The 13311-nt window shown below is 35.5% G+C and overlaps 1 protein-coding gene across 1 annotated transcript in view; it reads left to right on the forward strand.

The window, feature by feature from the left end:
• Window positions 1-13311, forward strand: part of LOC138327732 (protein still life, isoform SIF type 1-like) — a 193201-nt gene that overhangs the window by 89846 nt on the left and 90044 nt on the right. The window contains 1 exon segment of the mRNA XM_069274064.1: window positions 4392-4512. Coding sequence (XP_069130165.1) covers window positions 4421-4512 — 92 coding nt within the window. The 5' untranslated portion in view covers window positions 4392-4420.

The following is a 13311-nucleotide window of genomic DNA, read 5'->3' on the forward strand; positions in this document are numbered from 1 at the left end:
TCGTTAAATTATGTGTTAAATCTAGTTCATTTGTACAATTACCAGACTATACTACTGTATATAAATGATCATCTCCTATATTCAAAATGAAAGAGAGTTTTTATCATCTCAAAATGTCATATAGATAGCTGGCAGTCATTTGTGTGTATCAAAAACTTCATTAAATTGAAAAATTAGATTCAACTATCAATTTGCTCAAAATTTTTATTTCATGTGTTTAAATTTGCTCCATGAGGAAGAATTATAAATTCATTTATCTGGTTGACACATTTTGATAAGGATTTTAGCTCACCTGGCCCGAAGGGCCGATTAGCTTATGTCATGGCCCAGCGTCCGTCGTCCGTCTGTCCGTCGTCCGTCAACATTTAATTTAAATCGATACTAGTCATAGAGTTCCGCATGGATTGTGACCAAATTTGGCCACAAACATACTTGGGGGAAGGGGAACAGAACTTGTATAAATTTTGGCTCTGACCCCCCCACGGGCAGGAGGGGCCGGGGCCCAATAGGGGTAATAGAAGTAAATCCTATAAATCGCTACTTGTCCTAGAGTTCCACATGGATTGTAACCAAATTTGGCCACAAACATCCTTGGGGGTAGGGGAACAGAACTTGTATAAATTTTGGCTCTGACCCCCCCGGGGCTGGAGAGGTGGGGCCCAATAGGGGAAATAGAGGTAAATCCTATAAACCGCTACTTGTCCTAGAGTTCTGCATGGATTGTAACCAAATTTGGCCACAAACATCCCTTGGGGAAGGGGAACAGAACTTGTATACATTTTGGCTCTGACCCCCCAGGGGCAGGAGGGGCGGGGTCCAATAGGGGTAATAGAGGTAAATCCTATAAATCGCTACTTGTCCTAGAGTTCTGCATGGATTGTAACCAAATTTGGCCACAAACATCCTTTGGGGAAGGAGAACAGAACTTGTATAAATTTTGGCTCTGAACCCCCAGGGGCAGGAGGGGCAGGGTCCAATAGGGGAAATAGAGGTAAATCCTATAAATCGCTACTTGTCCTAGAGTTCTGCATGGATTGTAACCAAATTTGGCCACAAACATCCTTGGGGGAAGGGGAACAGAACTTGTATAAATTTTGGCTCTGACCCCCCAGGGGCAGGAGGGGCAGGGTCCAATAGGGGAAATAGAGGTAAATCCTATAAATCGCTACTTGTCCTAGAGTTCTGCATGGATTGTAACCAAATGTAGCCACCAAAATCCTTGGGGGAAGGGGAACAGAACTTGTATAAATTTTGGCTCTGATGCCCCGGGGGCAGCAGATGCGGGGCCTAATAGGGGTAATAGAGGTAAATCCTATAAATCGCTACTTGTCCTAGAGTTCTACATGGATTGTAACCAAATTTGGCCACAAATATCCTTTGGGGAAGGGGAACAGAACTTGTATAAATTTTGGCTCTGAACCCCCAGGGGCAGGAGGGGCAGGGTCCAATAGGGGAAATAGAGGTAAATCCTATAAATCGCTACTTGTCCTAGAGTTCTGCATGGATTGTAACCAAATTTAGCCACCAAAATCCTTGGGGGAAGGGGAAAAGAACTTGTATAAATTTTGGCTCTGATGCCCCGGGGGCAGCAGATGTGGGGCCTAATAGGGGTAATAGAGGTAAATCCTATAAATCGCTACTTGTCCTAGAGTTCTACATGGATTGTAACCAAATTTGGCCACAAATATCCTTTGGGGAAGGGGAACAGAACTTGTATAAATTTTGGCTCTGACCTCCAGGGGCAGGGCCCAATAGGGAAATGAGAGGTAAATATTCAAATTCCTTCAGAAAAGAAACAATGAACCTGTATTCAGAACATGACTTGACATTACAAACCAGGTGAGCGATACAGGCCCTCTGGGCCTCTTGTTTTAACCTGCTGAAATAAAACGAAACTTAACTCCTCATAACTCTGGGTACGCAGCCATGTTGACTAGAAAATAAAGAGATGACAGACTTGATGACAGTATACACACAGCTGTTCTGTTCTGTCAATAATCCATAATTCAAATTGTACAACTGTCGATATGGCTGTGAGAACACTTGTGAATCTGTTTTATCATCTGGTAAGATCGGGTAGGGTGTATAGTTACAGCCCCCCCCCCCCCCCCCCCCCCCAAACACACCAGATGTGATAGTAATGGAGGGAGTGACCTTTTACTTATGCAAAAATTATCCTACACCATAGCATATTTTATTTAATTATTTCAAAAGTTGTATATCACCAAGGAGTTTATGTCTAATGTGTAAATTGTTTTTAAGCAGTGGAGTGGCTATATGTAACACACTTGGATGTTATTGATATTCTAACGTTGTCTCTGGAGTTTATTGGATGTTATTTATGTTCTTTGGAAGTTTCTGGATGTATAGTTAATCTTACAGGGGTAAGTAAAATTGATATTTATTGGGTGTATGTGATATAATTGTTCTGCTAACAGCTACAGGATCATGTAAGAATGTGCTAAGTTTATAGGTAGAGAGCCTGAGGCAAATCAACTACCTACAGTGAGCATCTCAGGAAACTGTCCCAATATGGGTTTCAAACTCATATCCCAGAGTAGGAGGGCTGATTATAAAGGAAATGTACACTTTTGAGCCCACATTTGACATTGAAGGAGCTAGAGGACAAATGCAAGCAAACCACATCAGTGATCAGGCCTGATGCTCGATCTACAGTTTTGGTCAGCTACAATGTACACAAATAGAAAAGAAAGCAGCTACCTGTCTGGTCACCATTCCAGCAGTGCTGCAGATACATATCCTATGTGGAATACTTATTTTATATGACACTGGTATCTGTGTGTATTTTATGAAACTTTGTAATATGCAAAGCATAATATTAGGAAAGGTGATTTATTGAAAAAATGGAAGCATTCAGGCCCCGACAACATAGACGTCTAATTTGAACTTCTAGAACCATTTTCATCTCTTAGCATTATTTGATCTATACAGTTTCACTCAGTATATATAGGGTATAATGCATTGTTTTGAAGTTTATACCTACATGTAAATCATAATTAATGCAATGAAAGGATATAGTAAGTATGTAAATCACATTCACAACTACATATTATTCAAAACTCCTAGTTATTATGGTGTAGCAGAACTTGAAAAGGCTTTTCATGTTCAACTGGTAAATCATCCAACTAATGAACGGAAGTCCTGGGTTCGAACCCTGGTCAGACTGCTACATTTTCTCCTCTCTTCTTACAATGCTACAATAAGGCAGCTAGCCTAGTGAAATACTTGTGGTTTGGGGACATTTAGTAGCTAGGATGAATTTAGGATGTGCAAATAATTGCATTGGTAATGTGGGGAAAGCAAAGTTCCTGAAGTAAAACCCACACACCATGCCTGTGGTCAACAATAGTCTGAAGTACATGATTGGCGGGCGGACATGTCAACCACATGGATGTATAAAGCATGTCATTCAGTACACAGTTAAGACAATGGTCAGACTGTTTTCAAATTTTCTTATTTCAAGTATCTAATACAGTAGCAGTATCTTCTGTCATGGACACTTCATTTTTACATTAATTAAGTCTAGCTTTGATCATTGCCAAGCAGTAAGTGAAATCTTTCATTTTTTGTTATCATTTATGCTGGAACATAAAACGGAAATTTTGTTGTTTATTAAGGATGATGAATGTTGTCAAATATTTGATGATCTAAAGGGGATGTTATACTTATCAACAATTGATATAAAAGCTACTGACTTAGAAAACTAGTAGCAGGAATAATATATAAACCTTATAACCTATAGTTATGTAAATATGTACATTTGCGTAAATTGAATACTTTAAATTACATCAAATCTGTAAAGGTAGCATGTAAATAGGTTTATAAAGTTTCGTTAACCTCTGTAATTTTATTTGAATAAATATTTGTCTAGATGTTCGATATATGAAGCTTTGTTTGTTGTACCAGGTCAGCTACAAGTAAATGTAGGAAGGTTGCAAGAGTTATTTCCCTTTAATCCTCATTAACTCGCAATGTATCGTAAATGTTGTCATGCAAAATAGAACCAAATCAATATTTAAGTTTTTGTAATTGTTTCTGAAATAGAATCTAGCAAAAATTTCAAATATGACAATTATAAATGAATTTGGTATGTTCTAAAATGAAAATAGCAAAATTCTTTGATTTAGTAGAAAACTTAAACAAAAATAAAAATATAATCTGGTATAATTTTTGTAATTTTGATTTTGGTAGTGAGGAATTTCATCTTTATATAATATTTTGGGATGCTGAGAAAGTGGTTCTTTAAAGCAGGTGATCTAGTAATTAAGCTTACACAGAGGTCCCGTTGCTATGGCAGGTTTGACTGTATTCTATAGTTCGCAATATAATTACAATAATAATTCTGATGTGATTTTCCTCTGTGTTTACAGTTATGGGTGTAAGTGCTAAGCCATGAGCCATGGGAAACAAGCTTTGTGGACCCCTTCTGAAGAAGGCATACAGACATGAGGATTATCCTTGGCACATACGCAAAGACTCTCACCTGCTCAGGTAAGTAATTACAAAGTTTCTTCATATCATCAATAGACACAGGTGTATCTAAGATATACACAATTTCATCTAAACCCTTTACCTTCCAGGTACACTGAATCTATAACCCTTAAATCATATACATTTAAGTGTAATAAACTCTAAATCCTGTATATTTCAGGTACACCAAATCTATAACTCTTAAATCCTATACATTTAAGGTTAATAAACTCTAAATCCTATACATTTCAGGTACACAAAATCTATAGTTACAAACATATATTTTTCAAGTGTGTTGAATGCTCAGATTCCCATACATTTAAGGTACCAAGCTATTTCTATAGCTATATATGTAAACCTTTATACATCTGATACCTTTCAGGTACACTTTGATGTGAATACTGAATCGTAAACTTTTGAGATACACACACAAAAAAAGATTTTATATACTGCTGTATGAGTACTATGAATTTTAAGGATCTGAATCCTAACTGCATCATCCTGGCGACAGCTAGATCATCATATATCATACTGATTCTGAGATTTTGATGTATTTGTATTTAGACATATCTGTCAGACAAGATGATCCAACAACAGAATTATAACAGTGACAATCTTGTGATGATTTGAGTGAGACATAAGAGTTCAATTCTCTGGCCAGATGACCACATGCATTATCCACGTCTCCAGCTAAGATTGGCTCTGACATAAGCCACCCCCTTAGGGACACGGCTAACTGACCCTCCCGTGAAGGTGCTCAGAATATTTTCTTATTTCATTACTGAAGTTGTCAGTATAAAATTTGGCATCACTTTGACCTTGACATCACTTTGACCTTAAGACATATCAGCAACAGTCACCTGATCATCCAATATACAGATTATTATGATACTAACTTGTATGGGGCCATGTTTGTTTCATATGAGTTGCATAAAATAATTTTTTTTAAATTTGTTTTTATTTTTGCATACGCTGAGCACTTTACCATGAAAACAACACCAATGCAAAAAGTTATACACATGCAAATTGCAAAAATAAACATTTGCAAAAGTATCTATGTTTACTATAATCAAAATGAAGAATTTTTGATTGCAGCATAATTAGATACCAAATGACATATGATGTTTAGGATAAGACCTCATGATAATGCAGAGTTTATTTTATCATGAAACAAGAACAACAGATATTTTTACATGTTCCATTAAATCGTATCACAATTAAGTATCATATTTTAAATATCAAACAATCAACAAAGGATATCTTAGGTCAAGGATGATGTAGAATAATGATATGAGCTGTAGGAATGATGGAAGTGAACTTCCTCTGTAAAATATAGCTAGCTTCTAGTCCCTATAGAGTGATTATGCCCCTATCCCACACACACAAATTTTATCGCCAATCTTTAAAACATTAAACATGCCACATTGTAATCGGCTGGAAGATTTTTACTTGATTAGTTAGAAACACTTGTTCTGTTAGTCCCTGATCAGATTATTTTTAAAGGATTATCAAAGTTACGGGGTGTGAATTTTCATATTCTATGTTTTGTTTTGGTGAGCGGTTAAAAACTATATATATTGATAAGCTATTCCCTGAGTTTATTTATCTTTTATTGAAGTTTAAAAAAAAATGTGTGTGGAAATACATTGTGATGGTAATCATCAGCTAACAGCCTGGAATGATTGAGTTTGTATGGAGCGATTTTAAAGGATATTTCCTATATTGTGGTGATCTAATCTACATTGTAGGTGTTATTGAATCGGAGCCATACCCTGTTAACACGGCTGTACTGTAGATTTATGTTGGTGTATTGTGTAAACCTAGATGCTATCAGAGGTGTCAATTTTACATTAACTGCTCCGTTAGAGGGTTAATTCAATACTAAAACATGTCTTACCAATTACTGCCACCTTTTCGTGGAGTAAAATAAAATCAGCTGAAAATAAAGATTTAAAAACAATATACAGAATCTGGTGGCTAGGGTAGCAGCTGTGTGTAAAGGGAGACTACTCCTATACAGAAATCAATCTTGCTGTAATCTGGACTATGGTGATAGCTGGAGTCGACTTTCAGTATAAACTACAATGTGCACCTGCATCCTGATAATGAAAAATGGGGTGTAGGCCAAACGTTGATCGTAACATATTGCACTTAAAGTTCTATATATAAGTACTTATAAGCTTCCATGAAGCTTAATATCTGTTAAAGATTTTAACTATCAAAAACAGGAGCAGACGATTTAGTATTTTTCTTCAGTTACAAAAGTTACTTACTTTACACCATTACCACCATTGAACAGTTTGTGAGCTTCTAATTTGATTTCAAGTTAAAAACATGAAATATAATTAATTGCATCCCGAAAAAAATCCGTGTTACTATATCACTGATTGTGCATGCACCAAAGGCGAAATGAATTATTCTATATTATTGTTTGTGTTAATTAGACATATATATACACGATTAAACACCAATTATTGTACGAATGGTGAATATCATTTATGCTCTGTCGGCGGTGGAGCATCTTTAATTTTCAATATGTCTGCTTTTAAAATCTTTTAGAATTGTAAAAATATTTGTTTAAGTGTAATGTTTCATCAAAAATAATTTCTTTACTAAAGATAAAGAGATTCTGAGCTTTGATTGGAGATATTTCTCATCATGAGATATTTATCAGTGCATTTTACCTTTGAATTTTATGAAAATATTACGTAAATGAACTTTTGATCAAACATGATACCCATGGCTGTGTCAGACTGGCTTGTAACATGTTACAGTAACCTGGCTCGTTTACAGACTGGCCTGTAACATGTTACAGTAACCTGGCTCGTTTACATCACAGTCATTTCACCACTATACCCATTAGTAACCCTAAAATAAACTCAACATCAAGCCTCTGACTTCTCTAGATATACTAATCCTGGGGGGATCAAAATATTGTTAACACTTCAGTTTTGTCTAAATTTTAACCTCCTGTAAAATCTGCTTTGCAACATTTTATGTAGATGCATGATTCTGATTTTAATCAGAATTCCATAATTTTCAACTTGAAGCTTGGTTTATCAATTTATGTTAAACTGGACATTAGTTTCTAGAATGTGTTTTATATTTATTTAATTCAACTTTATAGTGTAGATCTTGATCAATCAACAATATCACTTAATCAGTTCAATTTTAATGCAGGCGGAGATAATGTTGATTTCAGTTTTAATGCAGGCAGAAATAATCCGATTTCAGTTTTAAAGCAGGGGCAGATTAACTTTATCTAGAATTCAGCTAAATGATGAACAAAACTTAGGGCCTGATAACAGGTGTTAATTAATCCAAATAAGATGAGCAGGTACGTTTCTGACAGCAAGAAGATAATCTGACGACAGGTGTTCATCTATAAAAGATAAACAGGTTTCTAAAAGCTTAAAGACAGTCTAGCTGATAAAGCATAAAACTTTAGGTCAATAGATTTCTAGGAGGCTACAGAATACTCGTCTGTAGTCTTTAAAATATTAAAACAATCACTAGAACTTCTTGGCAATATGTCTGTTTCAAGAGTATTTTGAAGTTTTAAACTAGGGGAGATAATCTAGAATTAGAACTATATAATGCTGAGAAATTCTTATCAACATCTGCACCAAGAGATCTATGTTTGAGGTGTGTATCCACAGACTTATGTTAAAATGCTCTCTCAGATATCTTCTGCTCTCCTATGGTCAGTTATGTTTATAAGGATGAAACATAATGCCTTTAAGTGTATATCTAATTATAATTCGCACAGTTCTATTGATATCAAGTATTGATTCATCTTTTATCAAACTAAATTGTGTTTCAACATGGGATCAATATTCCTTTTGACAGCCTCAAATCCACAAAAACGCCTTATACAAAGGATATTCGGGCTGCAGTCAATATATACCATACATATAATCAAGGTCGTGGAAACCAGATGGTACTCTGTATGAATAATATTGAAGTTTGTTGACTCTGATGTTATGATACTTAAGAGTCTACAACATAGATAAAGCCCTTACATATGGCTATTGCATGGACTGATGGTGTGTATTTAGTTAGGTCGAGAAAACAGTTACAGTCAGCAGAGGGTTTGGGGGATTAGCTCTTATTATCAAATGTTCAAAATGTTTGCTAGGGCTTTGTGAAATAATAACATCATGTTGGTATAACTGGAGATCATACATTCGTTTGTACATGTTTATTACAGATATATAAACGAGGAAGTTGTAGGGTTATATATAAACTTAAGTGTAAGGCTTCCAGCAGCTGAAGCAAAAATGAATTATCTCATCAGAAAAAAATGAAGTCAGCTATGAAAAAACAATTTACTTTAGATTTAGGTATTTTTATTCAGTAAATGAAGAAAATAGGACATTCTAATTTGTCACTTTATCTTGTTTCTACTACATGATATATGTTATCACAGTGATCATTCATTCTTGATTATTTGATATGCGGGTCCTTATAGTGTTTATCTAGTTACACCACATGTTTTCTGACCTTTTTTCTTATTAATTGTTCTTATTACTTTGCTTTATCCACCAGAATCGGCTCAAGATCCATTGGTAATTGTCATGTGGAAAGTAATTTTCTGTTTAATGAAAGCATGAAGTGCTCGGATGAGAATGTCCCGATTGAAATGGTAGAACATTATCAGCAGATATTGTGATGAAGCCTAAGAGCTGAAGATGTGATAAGATAGGCCACTGGTGTTACTAATTTCTAGCCAATCATCAGATGATAAGGTTTTCTTTTAGGTAGTGGTTTACCATTTGCTTTCTACCATATCAAGTCACTATAACAAGGGATGTATTTTGTCTGTACATGTCCATGTTCTCAGAAATTCACGATTTTGTCTGTACATGTCCATGTTCTCAGAAATTCACCAAAGTATCATTCACACAAAAATTAGCCCTTGTATGTACAACAGAAGCCTTTATGATCAATTGATACTTTTATTTGTGGTTAAAGTAATAGACTAAAATCCCTGATAATGTGATGGATGTAGTGAGAGAACTATCACTGACAGGGATGTTTGTGATACATCACTCGACTTATTGATAAACAATAACAATGTCCTGACACATACACACCAGCTTTTATCAGTCAGGGCACAACCCTGGCCTTCATCTGACAGCTGGAATGTCCAGTCTGCACTGGACAGTGGTCAGAGTCTCACAGAGATAAGGAGCAAGCTGACATGTTTATTTTGTCTGGTCAAAGTTATCAAAACTTCCTGCTTCTTGTTACATATAACAGCTGGGCTAGAGTATCTCATGTTCTTCTTTCTTTGTGTTTTTAAATGACCCATCAAAATTTCAAAAGTTCATTAATTTATTTTCTCTGTTAGAATGCTAAATATTTCTATTGATGGTATTGCAATGTTCTAAGGTTGTAGAGTTTCAGCATTTTAAAGTAATGTTTCAATTAATCTACACCCATCTGAAGTCATGATTAGTTTTAGTAGAGACCATATAGGGTTATAGTTAGGTGTAATACATTAATTATCTTGCATCAATTTCTGCCTTTCGCCATGGCTCCAAGACCTAAACAATATGAAAATGCTAAGTTAACTGGTCATTTGTTCCAGCATTTCTGATTTTTTTCCATTTTAAGAGACCAGAGTTTTAATTGTTTTTTTAAGAACATGGAGATAGTATTGTGATGATCATAATGATGTGATGCTATCGCAATATCCCACAAAGGAGTGCTTAGGCCTTCTTCATATATTGAATTAAGTATCAAAATTCCAAACCTTTTAAAATGATTAATCAGTAAGGATATGTACCAACTTTGTAGAATTTTAAATACTAACCTGAACTAAAGGTCATTTTTTTAATCTACCAGGTTCATATTATGCCATTTTAACCTGAAGAAAGGTTTATAATTGATAATATCCTTACATGTTCAGTTTTTGTATAGAAATAATCATGTATTTTGTTAGGGACATGTCCACACTTTGATGTTAGAATGGTATCTAACATTTAGACACCTCTGTTGGACTGTTTCCAGTGGTTCCATACACATCCTTAATGCATATTTTAATTGTGTAAAAACCTTATCCTGCATGTGCTGAAATCCAGATTCCCAACATATGTGTCTATAAACCTGTAAAATGTGAAAAACAGACATGTTTTTGAATGATTTTAAAGTTGGTTTCAAGACAGATTTTCTTTGTGGTTTTTGGTTTCAACAGAGTCTAGTACTACAGTTGTTCTCATAACATTACCCTTAAATCGGATGTGATAAATTACTTTCGGATTGTCTGGTTGATCCAAATATCTTATTTTTATTCCAGACAGGATTTAGACTTCTGAAAACAAAACAACATTATGGAGTGTAGTATACTTACTGTGTAGGCCTATTGTTATTGACTGAAAGCGGTAAAACTTCTCGACACCTGACCCAGACACTTATGTTTTATCAAGATGACGAGGGACTCTCAAGTTTTTATCAATGTGATGAGGGGCCCAATGTCAGTCACTGTATACCAGTACAAATATTCACCGTGACTACTGTTTGGATAAGCTTTCATCTTATTTCAAAATGGCATGTTGCATTTGCCAGATGGCCATGTTTTACTATGCAGAAACAATGAATTCATACATCGAAATACTTTAATTGGGCCTTCTGTGCGGTAAATCGAATGTCTTCCTTAACTTTCTCTCAATCAAGTTTTATTCACACAAACTTTCCTTTCAGACTGTTATCAATTTGGTTACTGAATTACAAAACAAAAAATAACAAGAAAAGACAGTTCTGTATGCTCTTGGGTTTTAACGTTTTGGTTCTCATCCAAGTCATCAGTTTTACCGTCTCCCCCTTCTCCCCCACCCTTCCCCTCCGTTGCCCCCTCCACATAGATGTTCAGGGAGGAGTCCCCAGTTCTAACCACAGACACTTACCCTGTAAAGCTATCAGTGAAACTGTTCTAAAGTGTTGTATAGGTGTGCAGTTTGCATCAGATGCTTCAGGAATGTAACACATATTAGACATTTCTTCAGATGTTGACCTGTGATTGCGACCTTTGACCTTGGGGTTGACCTTTCAATCCCATGATTGGAATAACAACATATGTTTTACTGATCCTAGCCTTACTTATGATGGTTTTAGATTTAAACTTGAAATGACTAAAAGACTTTGAAGTGTCACGAAACCGCCAGTGTGCATATTAATTCTGGCCAGTCCAAATTAGCTGTAAGCAGGTTTGTGGTTTTTATTGTGTAATTTACAGAGAGAGAAAAACTGACAATACATTTGGGAGTCTCTAACAAGTTTATGAGGTGCAAATAAAGATTTGAATTAAGACTAATTCTGAAACTGCCTCTTTGAAATATGATATGTGTATAATCTGTGTATTTACCATGGTGTTGAAGACTGATACATACACTGAGTGATATAGTGTGATGGACAGTCCATAAACAGTCCAAGTGTGCTAAGACCTTAAAACTGACCAAGGAATCATTACAACACTCAACTTTTGTCTACAGAGAAGTAAGTTGTCAGAAGAGCCATAAACACCACATTGGTCTCTATCTACTAGGTCCTGCTGTCAGGGATTGGCTGTCAGGAATATGGCCACTGGCTAACCAGAGGTCATCTGCTCTAACTTTTTTACCTTGTGTAAGATTGTGTATCTGTATATCTACATACCTGTGTGATTGAGACATACCTGAGAGCTGTAGACATACCTGCAGGATGTTCTAGGCCCCCATGGTGCTGAGTTAGGTATGCGACCCCCAGATGCTGAGGGGGAGGTCTAGGATGGGGAGAGATGATGAGGAGATCTTCACCCAGATAAATACCTACACTGTACACTTTTATCATATTTTCTTGCCTTTGGATTACTGACAGACATACTATCTCTGTGAAATTCTCCTGTGTGGATCATATATACAACTGGACAAATACATTTCTTGAAAGCTTTCCAACATGATAGACATGAAAAGTGCTATTCCTAGAAGGAAAAAAGGCAGACAAAAATTGTAAGTATATAAATGCAACTATACTTTTTATAAGTTACCTGATGAAAAACAACAGATTTGAAACATGCCATGGTTATATATATCTACAGAAGGTCAAAGGCTACCAGAAACTGGAGGAGAATCGGAACAGCAAACCAATGCAATATATAAATTTTCTCACTGATTTATTTGATTTTCCAATGAATGAAAAGCCTGAAAGTGTACCCCCATGGCATCAATGGAAATATGTGTTCTCAAAAAAGTGAATTCAGAATTATGTAACCACTTGTGTAAATATTGTCATAAGAAGACATTAATGCTGTCAGTAGATACTGGTGAATGAAAAGCATAATGGCCTTCTTCAGATGTGAATAAGGTTCATAATAGACAGGTGTCTTTTTATGTAGGGGAATGACTTTGGCAGCATTTAGATGGTATGTTCTTTATGTACAGGTGACATTCACCTGTGACAATGTTTGTCACAATAAACAGGTAACTTTCTATACTATACAGGTACAATGTATAAGTTGGTAGCTAGGCCACAATAGATAGAATTGCTTTTCTTTGCATCCCAAGCAAATTTAACTATGATCAGGTGTACAGTATTAATTTCCTTATTCCACATTTACCATATAAGTAAAAATTGTTAATTAATTATAATAATAACTTATTTTATATAGATAGGTATGAATTTTGTTAGTTAAATTGTAAGAAATATATACTGTATTAACCTATATCAGTTTGGAGGTTAGAGAGTGTTGAGGACAGTGGTACTACAGAGATTCCATGGACAAGATAACAGTTATGTTTCTACCCTGAGGTGTCTAGTTAGCCAGGAAATCACATAATAACT

Source organism: Argopecten irradians, chromosome 1 (genome assembly GCF_041381155.1).
Source record: "Argopecten irradians isolate NY chromosome 1, Ai_NY, whole genome shotgun sequence".
Lineage (NCBI taxonomy): Eukaryota > Metazoa > Mollusca > Bivalvia > Pectinida > Pectinidae > Argopecten > Argopecten irradians.